The 23,448-nt window shown below is 41.3% G+C and overlaps 1 protein-coding gene across 2 annotated transcripts in view; it reads right to left on the bottom strand.

The window, feature by feature from the left end:
• Nucleotides 1-68: 68 nt before the first annotated feature.
• Nucleotides 69-23,448, bottom strand: part of PANK3 (pantothenate kinase 3) — a 25,913-nt gene continuing 2,533 nt past the window's right edge. Inside the window, exons 2-7 of one of the 2 annotated variants that reach the window (XM_018562535.1) lie at nt 18,484-18,836; nt 15,166-15,419; nt 14,710-14,886; nt 10,722-10,845; nt 3,765-3,890; nt 69-601 (exon numbers count right to left, since the gene is read on the bottom strand). In XM_018562535.1, the coding sequence (XP_018418037.1) occupies nt 551-601; nt 3,765-3,890; nt 10,722-10,845; nt 14,710-14,886; nt 15,166-15,419; nt 18,484-18,836 (1,085 nt within the window). In that variant the 3' untranslated portion in view covers nt 69-550. The remainder of the gene's footprint in view (nt 602-3,764; nt 3,891-10,721; nt 10,846-14,709; nt 14,887-15,165; nt 15,420-18,483; nt 18,837-23,448) is intronic. The other variant, XM_018562536.1, reaches the window with a different exon arrangement.

Raw genomic sequence — 23,448 nt, 5'->3', positions numbered from 1 at the left:
TGTCTGTTATGTCCCTTTATGAATGCTGGGAGCAATGTAATTACAAAAACAAATGGTCGAGCTGCTACTTTAATAAAATGAAAAGCCGTAAACTGACCCTTCATAACAAAGCAGGAATGACTAAATGAACTCTAGTAAGCTTTATCACAGTTAAGATCGGTCAAGCTTAAATTAGTGGCATTGATACAAGACATACTAGATGCAGAGCATATCCATGTTAAGACATTAGCTGCCAATAACGTAGTGAACGTTTAAAGTCATTGCAGCACAGTATGTTCACTCCTGTGATTTTCTTGTCCATAATACTGGTTCTGTATACAAAAATAATGGCTACCGAGAGGCAAGCGCTGAATATGTTCCATTCGATGGCAGGCTGATGGTTTTCTCGTGGATCTCTCATGATATTAACATATTAAAACACTGCCAAGAATGAGATGCCTACCAACTTTCAGCCACAGTTCTTCTTTGATGTATACAAATTACTCAGGATTTAAAACTTGAAAAAGAAAAACAATTTCTAATTTCTTTGACTTGATAATATATGGCAATTTTAAGAAAAATTGGGCAATCCTAATAGAGCACCAACCGCACCAAAATAACCCTGAAGGAAAAGGGAATAAATAAAAATTAGAACTGGTATGTAATTAAGACACAATAATATACTTTTACTCTCTAGTGGAGTATCTCAAAGTTTTTACCAAGGCGAAACCCTTGATCATTTTTCTTCCAGGTCTCCAGGAACCCCTATTAAAAATGATAATGTCTACTACTCAAGGTCCACTACTCACAGTACATTAGTATGATCAGTAATATGTAAATATAATAATAAATAATGTAGTGTACTCAGCATGATTTAACACCTAGAGCAGATTTGTGCAGTCCTCTGAAAACGCTAGATGCCTGGCTGTGGTATGTTTGTATTTAGTAATCGTTCCAGAAGACGCATGCTGCAAATGAGTGTCAGAACTACATATCTCTATACTTGTTCCGGGTCAGTGACTCAGCTTTCTCAAAAGGGACTGCTAGCCACCCACAGTGTCCCGGTAAATAACAAATATTGGCCTGAAAGTAAAGGCAGATTGTAAAAATGGTAATGTCTCCTTACATCTGTGCTCAGTGTACAGCCCCTTACATTTATAAAATCAGTGGAAAAATGCCATGTTACATATGGAGTCAATGTGAAGAATGTCCTGTTACATTGTAGGTCCATGTGAAAATGTCTTGTTACATTGGAGGTCAGGTGGAAGAATGCCCCACGTACAGACAGCTAATTAGTGGCAGTTGTTATTTACGTAAGGCCCCGTTCACACCATCGCATTCCATGAATGTACGCAAGCCACAGCAAAAGTGCGTGCAATCAAGGAAGCACGCACCAAACATGCGCTTGCAATGACATTACTAGTTAACGGCACCCCAAACGCGGCTGAGCAATCAGTGTCTTCCCGTGCGTGACTGTGCATGGACGCATGGGAAAAAATACATGTTGCAAAATTTACCATTTTCCTGCAATTGCCACACATCCAAAAGGCACAATGGGGGTAATTAAGGGCCATGGGCCAAACGCAGGTGTGAATGGGGACTTAAGAGAGACTTCACTAGCCCCATGTTGCTGGCTCTGCCAAGTGACAATTGTGCAGGAACTATCCAGGCACTATGTCAACCTTTTAATTGTAACAATAGTAGGGGAGTTTAAACAAAGATAAGGGCCCATCAAGTCGTGTGTGTGTGTTATATATCGGTTACCACTGCATGTGGAAGGCAATTCCACAATTTTACTGCTCTCAGTAAAAAAAAAACCCTTACCGTACTCTAAGATTTAACCCCCTTTCTTCTAACCTCTTGTTGTGTCCTCATGTTCTTAAATGAGCACTTCTGCCTTCCAGAACTAGGGGTCCCTGGTTCGAATCCTGGTCAGGTCACTATCTGCAAGGAGTTTGCATGTTCTCCTTGTGCTTGCGTGCGTTTCCTCCAGGTACCCTGGTTCTCTCCCACACTCCAAATACATGCTGATAGGTTAATTGGATCCTGTCTAAATTGGCTCTTGTATGTATGCATGTGAGATAGGGACCTTAGATTATAAGCTCATTGAGGGCAGAGTCTGATGTGAATGTGCAACTATGTACAGCGCTGCGTAAATTGTCGGTACTATAATATCTGATTTATTACTCAAAAAATAAATTTTTTTTTTTTTTTAAATAAAAGAATATAGTTCTCGGTATAAACAACTTATTTCGCATATTGTGGTCCCTATTGAGGGTTTTAAAGACTGCAATAAGGTCTTCTCTTAAATCGCCTCTTTTCCAAGGTGAATACGTTTAATTGATGAAGGCGGTCTTCATAACTCAGGCTTTCTAGCCCTTTATTAAAGTTTGGAGCCCTTCTCGGAACGATCAAGCTTGAGGTCTTTCCTGAGAGTTTAATATATTTGGCTTCTGCAGAAAATCTTTGACAACACATTGCTAAACAATCTACCACCATTTAATTTTTTTAGTGTGGTTTTCCCTGGTCCAGTTTTTACTTCTACACTGCCGTTTCAGTTAAACCGTTTGGGTCAACCTACACACTAAAAAGGTGCCCATACACTGTACGATTATCGTACGAGAATCGCGGGAAATCCCGCGATTGTACAGTGTATGGAAGGCGTGCGACCGTTTCTACTGTACGGGCGCACGTCTTCCGTCGAACAAGCAGGCTAGAAAATCCGCCGAGAATCGTTTGATTCTCGGCGGGTTAGAGGCCTGCTTGTTCAACAACTGCCGAATGGGCCGGTGTGCGCACGCTCTCACTGCCCGTTTGCAGTGATCGGAAGCCCGCCCCTCACTGCGGTCATCAGAAGCCCGCCCCTCAGCGGGGCGGGCTTTCTATGACAGCAAGCACGATCTGCCTGTCCAAGATGGGCAGATCGTACAAGCTTTTTAATAAGCTTACGAGCATCGCAAGACAAAAGTCTTGCAATGGTCTTAAGGTGTATGGGCACCTTAAGGTTGATGTGTCATTTGTCCAGTCATGAGAAAAGCAAATTACTGTTAACTATTATATCTGCACATGATTGGATTATTGAATTAAAGTGACATTAAACCCTCAGATTTTTTAACATAAAACAATACTGTAATGTGTGCCTTACTGTAATCCATGGTAGTTTCCCTTCTCTTTGCTGCTCTTCCTTTTAAATCCTCATGTCTTCTCGTGCTTGGGAAGAACTTCCCTTTTCAGCTCAGGGCCTCTTCCTGTAGTGCTGGCTCAGGTTACAAACCTATACACAGACACCGTGTATCCATTCCTGAGACAAGGCAGTCTGCTGCAAAACAGAAGTTCTGCCCAGCATGAGAAGAGATGAGGATTTATAAGGAAGAGCAGCAAAGAGAAGGGAAACAACCATGGATTACAGTAAGGCGCACATTACAGTATTGTTTTATGTTAAAACATCTCAGGGTTTAATGTCACTTTAATTATTTGCACAGTCCATTGTGTGAAGATTCTCAACTACTTTAGTAAATCAGCTTCATGATGTAATTGACCAGTAGCCCCTGATTGAAATATCTGCTCTATATATTATTCATATCATGTATTTGTTGAAATAATCTAAGTCTTTTGTCATAGACCATGTGAACGAATTGTGGCGGAATCTATGATCTAGTTTGTCTCCTCCACCTATCTTTGGGTTCTGGATGTTAAGCTAGAGAATAGCAGCAAAGAACACACTTGTGTGTATATATCATAAATAACTACTGTATACAAATAGTCCACAAATTCTTAATACAGACCTCGTGCTCCAGAAATAAGGCTTGGAGTTGGCCATTTGACCAATAGTCCAACGCATATGCAAGAAGCTTCATAGACAGTGTGTTAACACGGAGAAAATTGCCCACAAAAATCACTCTGTTTATTTTCTAGAAGAAAAAAAATAATAAAATATTTACTAAACAGTTATCATATAGTATACTACACTATAACAAAGAAAACAAAAACCACACATACATTTAGAGTACCCATACTGCATGCACAATATTTAGGAGGGCTTTGCACTTTTGAACACATTTGAAGAGGAACAGAACTCTGGAAGCTGTGACCAAAAGTCAGGCAGAGGGCAAACAACTAGTCATCAACAGTATTGCCTGTGGCTTCACTGCAATGGATTGTTCCCCATTACTGACTTTACAACACTGTTCTTGTGTGAACACAGCCTTCTTGAGGCAGGGTTTTTGCTTCTGCATGTCAGAGCCTCCTACAAGGAGATCAGTGTGCAGCACAGTACTGGCATTACCAAATCTCATTCCAAATCTCTTGAGAATAGCAGTAAGAAGAAGTGCCTTACATTGTATGTAAATCCTGACAGTGAGCTTCTCCTATTTGCTCCCCTTCGCTCTCCTCAATAAATTATTGGAAGCATTTAGTTGCTTAATCATTGGCACAAAAAACCTCCAAAAGAGCACGCGTACCACATCAAGGTACTGCATGGGAACAAGCACTACATCTAAAAATACAACACAACAAATCTTCACTTTTTGAGTTCAGTTCCACTTTAAAGCAAATCTGTCAGTTGGAACAAATACTACACCCCAAGTGTCAGCTCCAATACTATTGTTTTCTGGGGAACTCATGCTCTTAGGCACTTCCAACTGGCGTCACAAGGGTTATGGCTCCTGGTCACAGACAAACTGATGATTTTGTGCTTCCAAGATAGTGGGTACTTTGTGAGAACTCAGGAAAAGGGAAATAGTAATGGTAGCTACACTTAAGGAGTATTGTTAGTTTTGTAAAATATTTCCCCTGATCATTTCAGGGTAAAAGTGCAGCAAGTTGAGTTATGAAGTTGATGAAGATCTACATATATGGTCTTGCAGTGTAAATATGCTCTCTAAAGAAGATGCTCAGATATTACACTACCGCATACTGCCACTATCTGGGTGCTTCAACTTTGAAAAGTCAGAGGTGAAAACAAAAGCCAGGATGATTCTATTTGTGGGGTTAACACAGTATCCTTTACTTTTTTTTAGGGCTGCGGAAATTAACGATTAATCCCTCGATTAATCGTTAATTTATTTGATCGATCAAAATTATTTTGATCGATCAAAGTTCTTTGGCTCCGTACTCACCTCTCCGCCGGCTTCCAGGTCTTCCGTCGGAGATCCGGTGACGTCACGGACATCGACGTCACCGGACTCCTCCCCCCTTCCACAAGTGGCTCTGTCAGCTAACGAAGGGAAGGGGGGAGGAGTCCGGTGATGTCGATGTCCGTGACATCACTGGACTCCTCCCCCTCCCCTTCGTTACCTGATGGAGCTGCTTGGGCCGGTGAGTACACCCGGGAGACACAAACTTTTTACCGGAAAGGTTTAATCTGCTCAATCGAGCAGATTAAACCTTTCCCTGGGATCGTTTTTTTTTCTTTTCTGACATCGGGAGCCGCGGCCTGACCGTCAGTCAGAAAAGAAAAAAAAGGCATACGATTGCATAGCAAAGTGCAATAGCCAATAGAAAACTAGCTAATGCACCGGCCCACTTCTGCTGTCAATCAGCAGAGGGGGACCTGAGTTTTTCTATCAAGTCCTTCTGGTGATTGAAAGCAGCAGGGGGCGGGTGCAATAGCTAGTTTGCTATAGGCTATTGGAAAGTGAAATAGCCAATAGTAATCTAGCTATGCATTATTATGTTATCCTAGTTCATTTTATTACTTTATTGCTGTGCTGTATATGTATAGGCCAATGTAGTTGGATGTGTATGTGCGTTATAATTAATCGAAATTAATCGATTAAAAAAAATTTCGATTAATCGAACAGGAAATTTTTAATCATTACCAGCCCTACTTTTTTTTCTTACAAGTAAATTGTATACCATTATTTTTTTTATAGACAACTGGTAGAGAAAAAAAAAACCATGTACAAATACGCAACAGAGCACAATAATTATATATCAGGCCCTAAAAAGTGTGTAAAACATATTTGTGCCAGTTTTGTGGCCCTCAAGGTATCCAGACAATTTACATGTAGATCAACTTAATTCGCTGCTTTTTTTTTTTTTAATTCACCATTTCCTCCTATTTATAAATATATGCTTTTGTTCACAAATCTGTCAGATTTTGCAATTTCTCAACAGTTTTTAGATAGCTTTGCCATGTCATATTGACATATTCTCAATTTTTAAAATGTAAAAAGTTATAAAAAAAAAAAAAAGAAGGTGTAATAGATAACAAAAATAGTGTGCATAAATATGTGAAGGACAGTTTGTCCATTCTATCTGTTCGGGATAGGCAAGCATAGCTACCCTTTTCCCCAAACAAACCAACTTTAGTCTAAACATTTCAAAGATCCATTCATCATGTTTTCAATATTCTAGTAAAATGTTTGAGACAGACACAGACAGACAGACAGAGGACTCTCAGCCAGAGGGGCTGGGAAGATCCAGCAGATAATTAGTTTTGCAAGGAAGAAGCTGGCCTTTCAGTTTCCTCTGGGTTTTCTGGATTATAGCTGCGATCTGGATCTCTGGAGATTTCTTAAGGTGCCCATACACTGAGCGATTGCATATTTGACCCTTGTGGTAGTAATCCATGCCTGCCTGAAGAAAACAGAGCCAGAGCAAATCAAAAAACTTTGGGGCCCGGAACAGTTATAGGACAGCTTCCGACAGACTGTGCTCTCTCAAAACTTGAGTTCTCTTAAAAACTTGGTTCAGGAGCCAGAGACTGAGAAGCAGGATAAAATATTAGACCCCAAGAAAGAATAATTTGACAGAGTACGATACCCCCCAAAATGTGCTAGATCTAGGCCATAATATCGACTTGGCACTACTTTCTTTATTGGAAACATAACTGTCCAGGTCAGAAGTTAGAGGAGTGCAACTGCCAGGAGTCCCAAGGATGAGGTTTTGCGTTCTGATGCGTCTCTGAAGAGATTAAGGGGTCTATTCCAAAAGGGTGAAGAGTTGTGGAGAAGTGAACAATCTAGGACAAAATAGCTGAACTAGAAAGTGAGCTGAATTAGAGATTTTTTCAGAATCGGCTATTTTAGCCTAGATTGTTCACTTCTCCTGCCTTTTCCAAACTCTTCACCTGTTTGTGAATAGACCCCTAAGTGTAAAAAGCAGCAGGAGAGTGTAGAGAGCACTTGAGGATATTTCGCTGCTGCAATGTAGAGGTAAAAAGGTGCACAAAACAAGGTGCCCTCCAATAAGGAATATAATGAAAACATTTGTAGTCTGTTAAAATGGTGACAGGAGCCGTCAGTTAGAGGAACATTTTTAAAGGGGAAACATCAGACCAACAGCAATACTAGAAAAAGGTTATTAGTTAGTATCAATTAAACGCATTAAATAGGCCTCGCAGCTCCTGGTTTACACCATCTTGTTGAATGACAAAACTGATAACATTTCCAAAAAACAGGACAGTAACACCTGCACACACAATTACCAAAGTAGATAAGAATCAGCACGTCACACCAGTGGCATGAAACGTTCAGGGTACACGTGTTTCTGTTCTGCTTCTGAACATGAAGAAACCAGAATACAGTATTTTAACTGAATCTTTGTAAACTGATGCTGTAGCGATGCTCTTATTTCTCCATAGTAGTCAATGCAAAATTGTGTCAAAACACATTTAGAAAGGACTGCTTTAGCTTATCAAATACCACCAAATTATACAACTAATCCTAAACAGGTAAAATGTCCGACATACTAAGTCTGTACTACTTTTTTTTCTTCCTTGTGTCTGACCATATAATGTTAAATAAGACTGATAATTAACCTCACTTGTATAGAATCAAACAGTTGTGGAGAACAGAAGAGCTCATTATAGGAGAACTCACATTTTGGTCCAGCTCCTAGAAGTAGGTGAGCTATTTCCAGAGGTATAGTGCTTAAAAGGTGCCCATACACTGCACGATTATCATACGAGAATCGCAAGAAATCCCGCGATCGTACGAGAATCGAGCAGTGTGAACGGAGACGTGCGACCGTTTCTACTGTACGGTCGCACGTCTTCCGTCGAACCAGCATGTTCGAAAACCAGCCGGGAATCGTACGATTCTCGGCTGGTTAGAACGGTGCTCGGAAGACAAATGCCGAGCGGGCCGGTGTGCGCACGCGCACACTGCCCTTTCAGCATTGCGGTCATCGGAAGCCCGCCCCTCAGGGGGGCGGGCTTGCGATGATCGAGAGTGCGATCTGCCTGTCCAAGATAGGCAGATCGTACGTTTTTTTAATCCCTGTACAACCATCGCAAGACTAAGGTCTTGCGATGGTTGTAGAGTGTATGGCCACCTTTACAAAGATGGTACTGTAAAGGGATTTTAAAGGCCAGTACAGGTTTCTGTAGTCAGATGGAAAAATAACAGGACTCTACTGGCTGGAAAGAGTAGTAGTTCTGATGATCCATCAGTTTGAGATGATCCAATAGTTTCCACCTGCCAAGTGGGATACTATATAAACTGTGCGACTCATCTAATTGTTGTACAAAATTACTAACTTGTAATCCTTTCAGAAGTCTGTCCAAAGCTGCACAGAAATCTAGTAATTTGTATTATAGTCATTAAATGTATTCTAATAATCCTAATGTTCATATTTTCCCCAAATAGGGCAAATGCTTAAAATTATACTTGACAAAAGAAAAGAAAAAGGGGAAACAAAAATAAACAAAATAGTCATAAAATAAAGTTATGGATGGGTTAGATCTCACAGCCTTCATAGCCCTGTACAATGCTGCTTGATTTATAGTCAACAAGGCAGCACTATAAAGAAGCTGAAAGACATGAGAAAATCATGCTAAAAGGAATACATACATCAACATCATTAGATTTACATGTCTGCAAAGGAATAGAAGAAATAGCAAGAATGATGAAGTCAGATCCCCTTCTACAGCAACAATGTCACCAGAGTTTCAGTAAATCATGTAAGGTTTTTGCCTCCAGATAACTACATTTGTCAGGTCAGCACCAGGCAAGGGTGTCTGGTGGCATCAGATCTTTAGGGTGGGTATTTCTTCCGATTAAGCAATGTGTCAAAAAATATGCTTAGATGGTGAGGTTCTATTTCGGGCTTTTCTACAGGTGTTTCAGGATGTGAGTGAGGGGCAACAAAAGCATGAGGCTCCATTCACACAAGCGTTACTATACGCGCAGATTCCACACTTTTGCGGATATTACTATAGCTTGACGATGCAGAATCCATCCATAAAATAGCTTGGACTATTTTGCGGGACGCACAGCTGCCGCAATAGTCTGAACAATGCACATGGCAATCTATTTTTTTTAATTAAATGTTTAGCGCATATTTGTATGGCTGAATACACTCGGAAAACCACTTGTGTGAATGGAGCCTGTGGCAAAATATCTTTAGGAAACCTATATTGAAAGCAGATATAAAAACTTATTTATGCATCTAATGTAAAGCATGGTAAACTGGTAAACGGTTTGGTTATACTTTCTCATCTGTGTCTAATAAATACATTCTTAAAAGCAGAGTTGGCAGTAAAACTCATTCTAAAACACTATTAGCCCACAACTCCACATAAAATTAAAAGTACAGTCCCATGTGACATGGAAACCCCAGCTTCCCCAGGAAGGCTAAATGGCATCACCAGCGCCTACATGAGCATGCTGATAGGTATTACAGTGTATCTAAAGCTAAACAAATGCAAGCTATTTTAGCCTAGGTTTTAAAGTCCCCCCTCCCCTGCGTGCACGCACATACAACGCAAAAGTGCGTCGGATGCGCCTACATGCAAAAACAAATTACGCCACACATGTTATATATCGTCCCGAGCGTCGGAGTGAGAGCAAGAATTCTAGGCCCATCATTCACTGTTAGCGCTAAACTGATGAGCCGTAAAATCGTTTAAAGCGTCGCCTATGGGATATTTTGGTTATTGTAGTTTTTTGCGATTTCACGGACGCACGCAATTTTAAGGCTCGACATGTTTGGTATCTATTTACCCAGCGTAAGCCCATCTTTTAGAATTTTTTCAAAACATTGGCTATTATATTCTGTTTCTGTGCACTAAATTTAATTTTAGTGTATTTTATCCTAAAAATACTTGTTTGATAAACATTTGTGCAAATACCGTGCGACATAAAAATTGCAACTAGCATCTTTCTATTCTACAGGGCCACTGCTTTCAGAAATATATATAATTGTTTGGGGGTTTGCAGCGGTTTTCTAGCCAAAAATTCTGATTTTATTATGCGAGCGCAAATGTAAGAAATTGCTCCAGGCAGCAAGTGGTTAAAATTGTGCACGCTTGTGAAATTGCAAAAAACTACTATACCCAAAATTGTCCATAGGCAGTTTAAGAACACATATACTTTTAAACTAAAATAGCCCCAAAATGATTAGTTACCCTTAGGGCTTCTTTACACAAGGTGCTCTGGGGCTTGCTGGAAGAGTAGTCTCAACACAGAGACAAGGTAATTTGCCTTGTTTTGAAAAATATGATATCTCTCCATCTATCGGCTGTACATTTTTCAGCGCAGTGTGGTGCAACGCAGCAGTGGCTGATAGAACTTGTGATATTTCAATAACAACAACAAAAGTAAAACAGTGCAATGAGCCAATGCGTGCATCAGCACTTTTCCTTCTGAACACACGCCGGCAGCCGTGTATTCAGGACGACTACCGTGTGTGAACCGGCCCTTAAAACTAAATGATACTATTTTAGCATGACCCGGATTTAGAAACAAAAAAAAAACCACAACCTTATCAAGTTGCGATCACCTTTAATTAATATTTACCTCATTGACAGCACACATCCTCGCTATTGATCCGATATTGTTTGTTATCGTTACCAATGTAGCACGAGCCAGATCTTCTTTACTAACAGATTCCTGTTTATCTTTGTGGATCATGTTGCCAAAACTACAAAAAAAAAAGAAAAGAAAAGAATAATGCAAAAAAAGGAATATATGACTTCATGATTGAAAGAGAAAAATCGCATTTCAAAAAATGAAACCCACAGTATCCCAAGGAATGATATAAAAAAATCAAATGCAAGATGAGCAGGGAAAACCATCCTTAAAGTGGATTTACATGTTTGCAACCACAATGGGATAACACCCACTTTATATCCATTACATGTTCCCATTCATAGAACAGAACTTCAAAGAATATTAAAGTTTGCCATTACAATTTTTAAGCGTTTTGTTCTCATACCTAGCTTTCATTTGTAATGTTAAAGCAGAACTCCAGGCAAATCAAATCTTATATGTCAATGGGATGAAGCCAAGTCTTTAACCCTTTGCTAGTTTACAACTGATAATGGTATCTGTCAGCACAGTAGAGACAGGGTTAATTAGAGTAAACAACTTCCAACAGCCCCCTTCTAAAGCAGAATTCCAGGCAAATCAAATCTTACCCCTTGAGGTGGGGCTACCCCTGCACTGCAAGGGTTAAGTGCTCATTAGGTCTAGGGCACTAAAAATAAAGTTATACTCACCCAAACCACAGTCCTGGCTTGCTCTTAGACCAGTCTCTTCAGTCTCAATCCCCCTCCACTCCAGCGGTCTACAGTCCTGTAAGTAATCATGTTCTATACAGTGTTTTGGACTTGAGGATGCCGAGGGACATTCCATCACTGGAGGAGGAGGCGGGCTGAAGGGAGCAGTGTAAGAGTAAGCCAGGAAGCCTAGCAATTTTTTTTGCAAAAGCTTTACTCCCCAATCACTGCCGTTTTTATAAGCTGGCTCCCAGCTATCAAGTAAAAGTGACCTAGGTGGCACTACAGCTGCACAATCACTTTTACTGGACTGTAAATGTGCTCTGTTATCAATGAACCCAGAAGTGCTGTGCTCTCAACAATTCCAGATTCAGAGCTGTCAGATTCCCAGCTGAAATGTGGAGGGCAAATGAGACATCAGGGATCAAAGGGCTCATTTATATGGGCGACTTGACAGTCTGTTAATGTAATTTGTAATTTTTCAATCTATTGAAGTCTGCAGCTTTCATTAATATAATACCTGATGATCCTGCCATAAAATCGCTTGTTTAGGCTTTTCCTCTTACAAGGTGACAACACTCCTGCGCTGTAGGCTGTCAAACAGGCCACCGATAAAGACATTATACAGGTGCGGTCAGCAGAAATTATTAGCTTACAATATTTTTGGCAGGATCAAGAGGTATTTTTTGCACTTATTCAATGGTATATTTCACAGAATAAATGAAGAATCACTTGATAACAACATCCACACTCAACATCTACCCTGCCAGCTGTTTTATTTCGACACCCGGCACCCACAGCAACAGAGAACACATCACTGGCGCACGGTTGATCTCAATTTTAATACCGAACAATGACTGCATTTGATTGAACGCAGTCACTGTTCGGCAAATTTTTTTCCACCCACCTCCTTCTATTATTTAATCAAGGCCTGTTGAGCCATGTGGTGTCAGCAGGGCCACAAATTACTCAAATGTTGGCCAATTGACGAAAATCAGACTAGATTTGAGCAGTGCAAGGCCAGCTTAACCCCTTCGTGACGGGAGATGTACACTGTACGTCCAGCCACAAGGGGACCAAATGACTCGTCACGTACACGTGTACGTATTTGCTGCATTTTAATATATATAATATAATATTATATATAATATGTGTGGGTGCACTTTGTAAGAAAGTATATTACTGACGTGGAAGAATCACACAGCAAAAATGTCAAAAGTGTGTCAGTCATTTACGAACAGAAACTAAAAACAAGCTCATTCATGAAGGGGTTAAGGGGCCCATTTAGCAGAGAGTGGATACTTCTGTACAGTGGATACCGAAAAGCTGTCCCACACAATGGTCTGCATTTTACATTCCACTACAAAATGCACAAAGCACTGTAGAGCAATCAGTGCCTTACAGATTTCTCTATGCTTAACAATGCAAAGAGAACTCCGTGATTGGAAAAGAGGCAGGTCACATGACTTGCTAAAATAAAACTGTTACTCTCTAAACCTTTTTGATCTATGCACAATAGCCGCAGTCCTAATTTCACCATTTCTGTATGCCACAATATTCGATGAGAAGTGTCTCCTGCTGCAAAAACAAAAGCTATTCCCTGCATCTGGGTAGATGTACACGCACCTTCACTGTGCCCTATTTTCAGGGAGCAGTCCCACAAAATCCCTCTTCTCCAACACCAATAAACCGAATAAACTGTGACAACCCTCTGACAAAACTAATCATTGACATTCATGAGCCATAAAAGAAATTCTCTCTCTCTCTCTCTGAGTGGAGCGGGCCATACCAGTTTTCTGTGGTTCCCTATTTGCAGGGAGAAAATCCCTATTTTTAAGACTTTACATAGAATTTTTGGTATCTCTAGTCATAATACGAGTTATTTGTAGGTTAAGACTCTTTCAGAACAGTATTCTTAATCCAAGCCTTCATTGAATTTCAAAGTATACACAGCTCAATCCCCACCGTTGGACAACTCCGACCCAACCAGTCACATCAATCAGGTGTAGGCTCCAAACATACATGCTGGCCTAACAAAATCCCAAGTAGAGCCGCATATCCAACAGTTCATATTAAGAAATCTGTTCTGGTTTTTTTTTTAAAGTTCTTACCATCCAAGTACACAGTAAAATCACCCCACACCGATCCTATAGCCTCTCACACGTTCCACCATATAAAGATCTCTATGATTAAAAGAAGAACTATGAGGCGAGTGCTTTTCACTCATCCTCATAGTTCTAGCCGACCTGCGACAATGAGACTGTCACAGGTCGGCTCAGTAGATCGGGAAGTGATCGAACACATACCGGCGTTCGCTCACCTCTCGATCCTGTCACGGCAGAGAGTGGCTGGATTCCCCCCTCCCCACTAGTGCTGACTGGCGGAAACGGACGGGGGAGGGTACAGCTGGCTCTGCCACTAGCTAGGCAGAGCCAGCTGTCACTCTGGGCGGACCCAGACATAATTGTCAGGATCCGCTTCAGCTGCGGCGTCTCAGTATACCGCGAGCTGCAGCTCGCGGTATACTGAGCTTAGGGTGACAGGAGGATGCTAGTTTGTGTCCTCCCGTTACCCTAAGGAGAAATGATGGGGAAAAGCCCTAAACCCCTAGGTTCTCCTTTAAGCCTATCTGGTGGTGGAACGCGTGAGAGGCTATAGGATCGGTGTGGGATGATTTCATTGTGTACTTGGATTGTATCAACTTTTAATAAATATTTTTTTTTTTTTTTTTAATAGACAGTCAGATGTGCAGCTCTTTGTCGGAATTTCTTTATCCAAGCCTGCTTGCTAGACAAATTTCTAAAATGTACTTAAGGTATATGCTAAACAAAGAATCTCTCTAAATTGCTCTGTTTAATATACCATTGAAAGTATCTGGTTATATCTGCTCAATAAGTACAAAAAAAAAATTGTTGATCCCTCTGCCTATGCGGACTGTTGTAAGTTAGCACTGTTCCCAGCTCTCTCTTTATAGAACATCTTCCCCCATGTAATGGAGAAGAGGGGACACTATTCCTTCATAGATACAGTACAGTGAGTGTGCACACTAAGACAGGAATTGGGTTACTAGAAGGATCGCCAGATGAAAATAAAAGGAAAAAAAACTGTAAACAAATGAAGCCAGCACATCCAAGGACTGGTAAGCTGCAATATGTTACATGTCTGTGCTTGGGTTTTCACACACAAAAATATTTTAGGATTAGTTTGAGTAAAACTACATAAATACAGTAAAAAAATAAATAAAATAATTATGTACATGGTAATGAGAACAAATTGTATTTTGTTACCTTGATGCTACGGCCCAGCCAGGAAGTGCAAACCGTTCATAATCCCCTCCATATATATCTTTTACTAATTTATCTGCTTTTGTGCTATCACCAGATGATGCCATTTCCAGAGCCTCTTCAAAACTCTCACAGCCAGTCAGTAAACTGCAAAGACCAAGGAAGGTCCCACCACCAAGGCTATGAAAAAAACAAAACACAGTCATATAAAACAGCAAGTCATTTGTTTCCACAAGCATCTTTCTTACAGATCAGTTACCATATTAGAAAACAAGGGGGGGGATTTATTAAAAATGGAGCAGACCAAATCTGGAGCAGTTGTGCATAGAAACAAATCAGCTTCTACCTTCAGTTTATTAAAGTTAAGCTTTGAAAATGAAAACCGATTGGCTGCCATGGGCAACTGCTCCACATTCTGTTTCCTTCCACGCCTTACGTTTAAAGTATAAAGTTGATTACCTTGTTCCACAGACTCTCTTATAGTTGTCCCTTGAATGGACTGCAAGAATACTAACTCCAGAGCCAATGTTTACAACTAGTAAAGGGTAGGGGTCATCCAGATTGAATGGGATCTTCTGGCACTGTTCAGGATGTGAAGCATTTTCAAAAAAATAGCATTCAGCTTGTCCATTAAAACTGACAGAGTCTATAAACAGCAAACCTTTAACAAGGGAATCTAGTTCGTCCACCTTATGCAGCTGAAGATTTCCAATCTGAAAAAAATTGACAAGTGATGTACATTGTAATAATAATTTGGTTATGAAATATAGATAAATTAATGTGAAGTATAAATATGCCATTGTAGTATATTAAAAAATCAAAAACACCAATAAATGAATAATAGCTTGTCTCGGTTTAATATCACATAACAAAGATAATAATGCCATTGTCGGTACAGAACATGCAATAGCACAAAGGAGAGTGCTGGGCCCTTGGGAACAGGGTTTGGTTGGGATATGTAAGGACATTCATTTGTTGATATACCTGTAAATATAAATAATAAAAAAAAAAAAAAAAAACAACACAACTGGATTTGCTGTATTTTTCTTGATGTTTTGCTGGTCATCAGATCAGCTTTCTCAATTCAGAATGACTTGTACAAAAATTATCTGGGAATAAATATGGTGAATAATGCTCCAATCAACATAATCGGTTTATCATAACCGACATGGGGTCAGAGATAACATGGGAGTATGGTATTTATTGCTTTTGCAGGACTGGAGCTAGAAGGTGTTATTAAGCCACCCAGGGAGAAGTATTAAAAATATTATGTATGTGGAAGACAATAGATTCAACATAAATGGACTCTTTTACACCTTTTTTGAACTAGTCCTCCTCCTTGTCTAGGATGCGTACTTTACTTTCTTCAAAGGAGTAACCTTTTTCCTTTAGATGTAGGTACACAGGGCTTAGTTCTTCTATGCTGTGCCATACGCTGGTGTAGCTGCTGTTTTGTTTCACCGACATACAATTTTGAGCACTCCTCACTGCACTGGACTGCATACACAATGCTGTTCATCTTATGTTTTGGCGTTGGGTCTTTTGGGTGAACCATCTGCTGCCTCAGTGTATTGCTGGGTTTAAAGCAGACAGGGATGTGATGTTTATTAAAAAACCTTCGGAGTTCCCAAGACACCTCAGCTACATATGGGATGACCATATTCTTGTTTGTCATGCTTTTCACCCTCACTACTAGTTGTTCTTTCCTCTCCTTTCTGTTTTGACAAAGGCCTAGTGTGGATACCTGGGAGGTTTTAAAGGGCCCCTCTAAGGAATTATTTTGCCTTGGCCTCTGTGCTCGGTGGGGTAGGGTCCCGACTCCCCCCAATTTGTAATCTAGAGGATGGTGGGAGTCAAATAGCAAGTACTGGTCCAAGTTGGTTTCCCGTAGATCTCCATTTCCAGCCCCCCAACCCAATACCAAATCTTTTAGCAGCCCAAGAAAACCAGTGTGTTTTGCATATCTTCCCACGTAAATCGTGACGCTATGATCCATTGAATTGATATGGTCAATGAAAGCCTATAACTTGTTTGTGAATTTTAACTTAAGTGTAATCTACATATCTGAAGTAATGACTGGGTGCAATTCCCTTGAAGATGGTTAGGGCCTTCTTTTCTACTTCCTCCATGTACAGGTTTGCCACAATAGTTGAAAGTGGCACAGCCATGTTTTTGCCTGTAGAACTTATCCTTGTACTAGGTGGTACACGGGCAAAGGTCCAATAAAGTGTACACACACGCGATCTGTTCTGCTGCTTAGGGTGTTGTCTAGTAGCAACAATTTTCTCACCATTTCAATTGGCTCTGTGGTGGGTATGCAGGTGAAGAGGGATGTAACATCATAGGATACTATTGTTTCATCTGTCCCCAATATCAAGCTCTGGATTTTGGTTGTAAATTGCTTGGAGCTCTGTATGCGTTGCTGTGTATTTCCAACAAAGGGGGCTAAGACTCAGGCCAATTGTCAGCAGCATCAACTCTCTGACCTATAATGTGGCAAAATACTTAGCCAAAGAGAGGTCCCATCCATGTATCTTAGGAAGTCCATACATACATAAGGATCTTTGCAACAGTAGAGGCGATGATATAAAACCCAATCAATGGCTTTGTCTGTTTGTAGCTGTAGCTGTATGATATCTACCACTGGGATGGTTTCGGTGTGATTACAAAATTCAACCCCTTAGCAAGGACATCCATCTCCTGCTGTGTTTTGCAATGTCCCAGTTTCCTCCTTTCGCCTTCAAGTTAAATTATCATCACTAGTGTCTGTTTCTCGTTTGGAATAACAAAATGGGGAACTTGTTCTGTTGCCTCTCCTGGTCCTTAGCATGTTGAACTAGCAGTGTGTGTACCATGAAATCTGCTACTATCCTCCACATATCAGTAGGTAGCTGCAAAAATCAGAGATGAGATTGTGGGCAGTGTGCATGCAGGTGTGGGGGGGATGCAGGCATGGAGGCGAGTGCAGGGTTGATGCAGGTGTGCTGGTAAGAATGAGAAGTGGGGGGAAGGCAGGCCTACAGGTTAATTAGTAAGAGTGGGGTAATCATGCAGATGCAATAGTGTGAGAGTGGGCGTGTTGTGACAGGCAAGGAGTTAAGCTGGCCATACACTTTACAACTATCGCACGACTTTCGTCTTGCGATGGTTGTAATGTAATTAAAAGCTTGTACGATCTGCCCATCTTGTACAGGCAGATCGTACTTGCGATCACCCCGAGCCCGCCCCGCTGAGGGCTTCCGATAACTGCAATGCTGAGCGGCCCGTGCGGCATTTGTCTTACGAGCACGCCGCAAACCCCCTGAAAATCATACGATTTTCGGCTGGCGTACGATCGCGGGATTTCCCGCGGTTATCGTACGATAATCGGCATGTGTATGGCCATCTTTAGGGTGTGCTGAAACAAGTGGGTTGCTGATATGGTGATTAAAAGGAAGCAGCCACACGTCTCCCTAATATCAGCATCCATTAGCCCTGTGACAAATTTTAAACTCTCAGGACTTTCTGTTACCATGCATGCGCAGCTTCTAATCACCGCCATCACAATATGGCAGTGAGAACCTGCACATGTGTCTGAACACGGACAATAATTGCAAAATCACAAAGCATTATTATAATAAAAGCAGAAAAAAATTCTGAAAATACAAATGTTGACTTTACATCTACTTTAAAAGGCAGAGGAAGTATAAATATAACCATTAGGAAGTAAAAAAAAAACACATTTAGAGAAAAAAAAAAAGGAATGGAGGATTAAAAATTGATTCAAAAGATACATACTGTACGGAATTCTTCCTCAAATTTATAAGCCCCGCCTCCTGTGGCACACAGAACAGTATGGAGAGTTGAGAAGTTTTTATCCCGTGCCATTTGAATAAATGTTGGTAGGTCATGGGTCGGAAAACGGATAAAGTGCAGATTTCCCCTTCTACCAAACAGTGTCAAGTCCTTCAACTCCAAGTGAACATCCCGTATGCCAGTGGAGCCATAGGCTATATTGGAAGTCAGATATTTACGTATACTCTTCAAGCTTTCCACTTCCTCTTGCTCTTCTTCAGCTGTAATGTCAATGGGTTCAAAATAGGCTAGCTTCACTAGTGTGCCACCAATGTCCATGCCAAACCATGGGAAAGCTGAGGAAAGAAGGAGAAAAAAAATAAACATGAATATTTGGGCTTGGTTCTGCACTACCTTTTACATTAAACACTCAACCACCAAATACGTCTGGCAAAAGGATCATTAATGCTACATATGTTAAATGGTAAACAAGACAGTGAAAGCGTACAAGTACTGTAGATCATATACGGCAGGGGCCTCAAACTCAATTCACTTGGGGATCACTGGGCAAAGTTTATATTGCCTTGGGGGCCGCTTGTCAAATGTCATACTTCAAAACACAATTTAACTATATGTGGTGTGTGTCAAGATTTCTGTGAGTGATGTCAGTATAACAAAAAGGTGCATGTATCAGTTTTGCCAGCGCACCACACTTTTGCAACATTTGCCTGTTGGCAAGGTGCATCACACAATTGTACATATTCCTCCACCATGATGATTGTGGGTAAGGCCTAACCTATGTTCTCAAAATGGAACATCATTCACACACCATAGGCTCAATTTATAGAGCTTTAAAACTAGTCTAATGAGGATTCTTTTCAGCCATGTGGCGTCACTATGGCACACAGTTTGCCCGTAAGTGGCTAGGCACATGAGGTGTTTCATTTAAAAACTGGGACGCAATGAGATTGATTTACAAACAAATTAGAGACTGTTTTCTTAGCAAAGTGAATGTTTACTATGCAAAATGTACATTCACTTTCCACAGTGAATGATTGTAAATAAGTGGAACTTCTGCTCATCGTTATTATTCCATGTGGCACATACATCTTGCCAGACTCTGACCCTTTGTGCCCCCCAGATTAGGCCCCATTCACACTTGAGCACAAGTGCATTCAAGCAATTCTGAAGCATTTTTGTTGGGTATGTTTCAGGAATGTTATGGCTTGTGAATTTTTGTATTAGCCAATGGAAAGCTAGTTACTAGGAGGAGGCAATTGTTAGGTGCAAAAATCACACAAAACTAAGGCTGCAACCACTAATCGGCTAAGTCGGTCATAATCGGTGATGGAAAACGTTGTCAACATTTACTATCATTGATTAGTTGGCATTCGATTGGCATTTGCTCTACTCGCGGCTCCACGCGCGCCGCTTCTCCTCCCCGCCTCACCCAGCAGCAAGCCTGGGGGAACAGCAGCCACCGAGAGACACACCCACACCAAGAGCTCAGGGAAGAAAGTTGCTTGGAGACTGCTTAGGTAAGATGTCGGGGAACTACAGGGAGATGAAGCGAACACGAGAGGAGGGGTCAGCTCATCTCATCAGGGGCTCACTGTATACTGTTTGTACACGAGGGGGGGAAGGGCAGCCAGAGACTGCAGAGAGGAAATAACATGTCCGTGGTAGAGATGTTTCCCCCTCTCCCCTTTGAAATGTCCCCCCACCAGCTCTCACTGCTTGCACTTTCCCCCACATGGTACATTGCGCTGTATAATGTATTGCTGGGATTTGTATTCCTCTATATCTGGTGGTATTCTGCATTGCACTGTATGATGTATTGCTGGTATTTGCATTCCTCTATAGCTGATGTACATTGTGCCTTATGTATGTATCAATCGGCTGTAGATCCTCCAATCATCTATGAATTGGTGCCGATACTGTTCTGCCTCCTGGAGGGTGGCTATTTTTGTTCCCCATGGTCCCTGTGTGTGTGTTGTAAAGTAGTCACCGATCCAAGCTTGCTCCTGTGATGGACTACAATCTCAATACAAATTAGTAGTACATCACCGGAGCCATTTTATCTTTAAATCCAATTAATCACCTAATAATCAACTAACTAATCGATTATGAAAAAAATAGTTAGCTGCAGCCCTACAAACAACATGCGTTTTTCATGCACTCCCATTAAAGTCTATGGGGCCAAAAACATGCTATTCTGTCCAGTGAAAGTGGTGCAAATAAGAACCACCTGAAATCGGTCACATGTGATGGAACTGTTGCAAGGTTTTCCTGAAATAGCAGACAGAATCAAACACCGCGCCAGCAGATTTTGGTTCAAGAGAGTATTAAATCAATGATGTTCAGGAGTGGAGGGCGATAACGGGGCGGCTCTCACCAGGTTCAGAACAACCTCAGCACTGCAAGACAAGACACAGAGAGCGCCCCAATCGCATAAAAACTTTTTAATAAAAGAATTTAAAAAATGGTGGTTAACGCGTTTCAGAGGTCACGCCTCCTTCCTCAGAACCACTCCCAATTGGTTCTGAGGAAGGAGGCGTGACTTCTGAAACGCGTAAACCACTTCACTACCAGGGAAGACGAACAGCCGGTGGATATGCACCTTTTGTTCTGACCCTTTTATGCCCGTTTTTATTCGTCCTTTGTGAGTACAGGTATTCCTCACTTAACGACCGAGTTCTGTTCCTACGACCAGGTCGTTAAACGAATTGGTCGTTAAGTGAGGAACTCTATACAGTACTGTACTGCATTAGTACAGTACTGTATAGCGTTGCAGATGTACAGTACCGAACAGTGTACTGTACATCGGGCAATTAAAATACTTACCAGGACCTGCAGTGAAGATCGGAGGAGGTCACTTCCACCTGCGACACGTCGCACTGACGCTGACACGCGAGGTCGGAGGTCGCTCGGCGGTCCGTCGTAAGTACAAGTGGTCGCAAAGCAGGTAAGTCGGTAACCGAGGAATGTCTGTACCTTTATACCATTTTTTTATTCGTTTATTAAAAAGTTTTTATGCGATGGAGGCGCTCTCTGTGTCTTGTCTTTTCCTGAAATAGACGCAGGACTTTCTAATGCGTCGGCACCGTCAGAAAATTGTTGCAAATGCTTTACTGAATTGCTCCCAATGTGTTCTAGAGGCCAGGAGTGCTGAAAGTCACATACGGTATGAGGCTGGGCTGCAAATATTCCAGTTATTCATGGTACAGTCTGTAAGTTCACACAGTGCATATCAGTGCATGGATGGCAATGGTAGAGACCCTCCCTTTCAGTACAGTTTTTGTGTAGGCTGGGAAAATTGCAGTAAGGGTGATGAACTTTAAAAATTAGCTTGTATGTATTTTACTGGCCACTGAAATGGACAAAGCTGTACCAGATGCTTGTGTTATCCTTACTGATTCTCAATGGAAAATTACAATATCTGAACAAATACTTGACTGTTTAGAGTGCCCGATTTCACTCCAACTATGTGTCAAAGAATCCTTAGCTGCTAGGAAAGCCAAGAGAGTTAAAAATTAAAAATTTATAGCAGCCAGGTACCAGGATCATAAGAAGGATACAGTTAATTTAGACCTGAACTCCAAAAGAAAGAGACCTGCTACCATATTGGTATCTTCTGGAAAAAAATAATTATGACCATTGCAAAAGTAAAAAAATGTGCAAAGCTTGAAGCTGAAAAAGGTGCATGAGCTTGTTTGCCGCAAGCAGAGCGGCCCATTGAGATGACAGAAAAAGGTGGAGCCTTTTAGTCACCTGTCTGTCCTCCAATCACAGGTCACGTCGCACTGTGATAAATACTAGTACAACTTCTATGAATGGAGGAGAGAAGAGGATAGGGCGGACAACTTTTGCACAGCTTTTGCAGACTATCACATTGGCACTGTGTATCTGGCAGCCTCTCGTGATAGGATTTCTACAATAGCAGCAGCCAACATGGGACACACCTCATTGGTGGCAAGTTATGCCCCTGGGGCTGTATAACAATCTAAACTTCAGCTTTAAGAGCCCATTCACACCAAAATCGGAAGGAAATCACACATCAACAGAGGGTCCGTTGACAAAGTTTCAACCTCTATTGACTTCCATTCCATTTTTTTCCCTCAGTGGACAAACATCTAGGTATTTTTTTCCCCCTTTCTACTTCCGTTCCTTTGCAATTACATTCATTTTGTTCTGTTACGTTACTTTGCGCTGAAAAAAAAGTAGAGCATGCTCTACTTTTTTTTTTGGGATTATTCATCGCACTGCAACTAAACGGAACAGATCACAGCAGTGTAAACTGGTCCCATTCACAACCATTCATTTTTCGATGCCCTTGCGTTAGCATCCGTTGAAAAAATGGATCTCAACAGATCTGATATGAACGGGGCCTAAAGCAGAAGTTAACCGCCACCACAAAAGAAAATTGTTGAGCCCCGGGAGTTGTTTGATGCAATAGTATGCACAGCATATTAGCCGATTATGGCAGACTTACCTGTCAAGAGATCCCATCCATCACGTGGATGTCAGCGCTCCTCATTGCTGCTGGTGTTTTCATCTTCTTCTAGGTTCGGCAGGGATGATGGATCTTATATGCAAGCGCACGGGAGTTCGGCAGGGATGATGGATCTTATATTCATGCGCACGGGGGTTATTTTATCACAACACAGAACCATGCCGAGGTTTTGCACTAAGCTGCCACAGAACTTTACAGTGATCCACTGGGTCCTGTACAGCAACTGAGCTAAGTGACTTGCCAGCTACTCTGAAAACACAGAGGGCAGCTTGCTCTGCACAGCAGTCATTCAGAAAATGCCTGCTATGTTTATCAATGAATAAAAGGCATTCTCCAATCAGATGAGGAGCAGTGATATCACAGTTTTTCTATGATCCCCATGGTCCTGCCAGGTAGATCACATGCATACTTACATTGTGCCAAGCCAGACCAATGAAAGTGTGTGTGTGTGTGTG

This window comes from Nanorana parkeri, unplaced genomic scaffold, assembly GCF_000935625.1.
Source record: "Nanorana parkeri isolate BGI_ZX_2015 unplaced genomic scaffold, ASM93562v1 scaffold582, whole genome shotgun sequence".
Taxonomy (NCBI): domain Eukaryota; kingdom Metazoa; phylum Chordata; class Amphibia; order Anura; family Dicroglossidae; genus Nanorana; species Nanorana parkeri.
The sequence above is the reverse complement of the archived record's forward strand: the minus strand, read 5'-3'. Positions and strand labels throughout refer to the sequence as shown.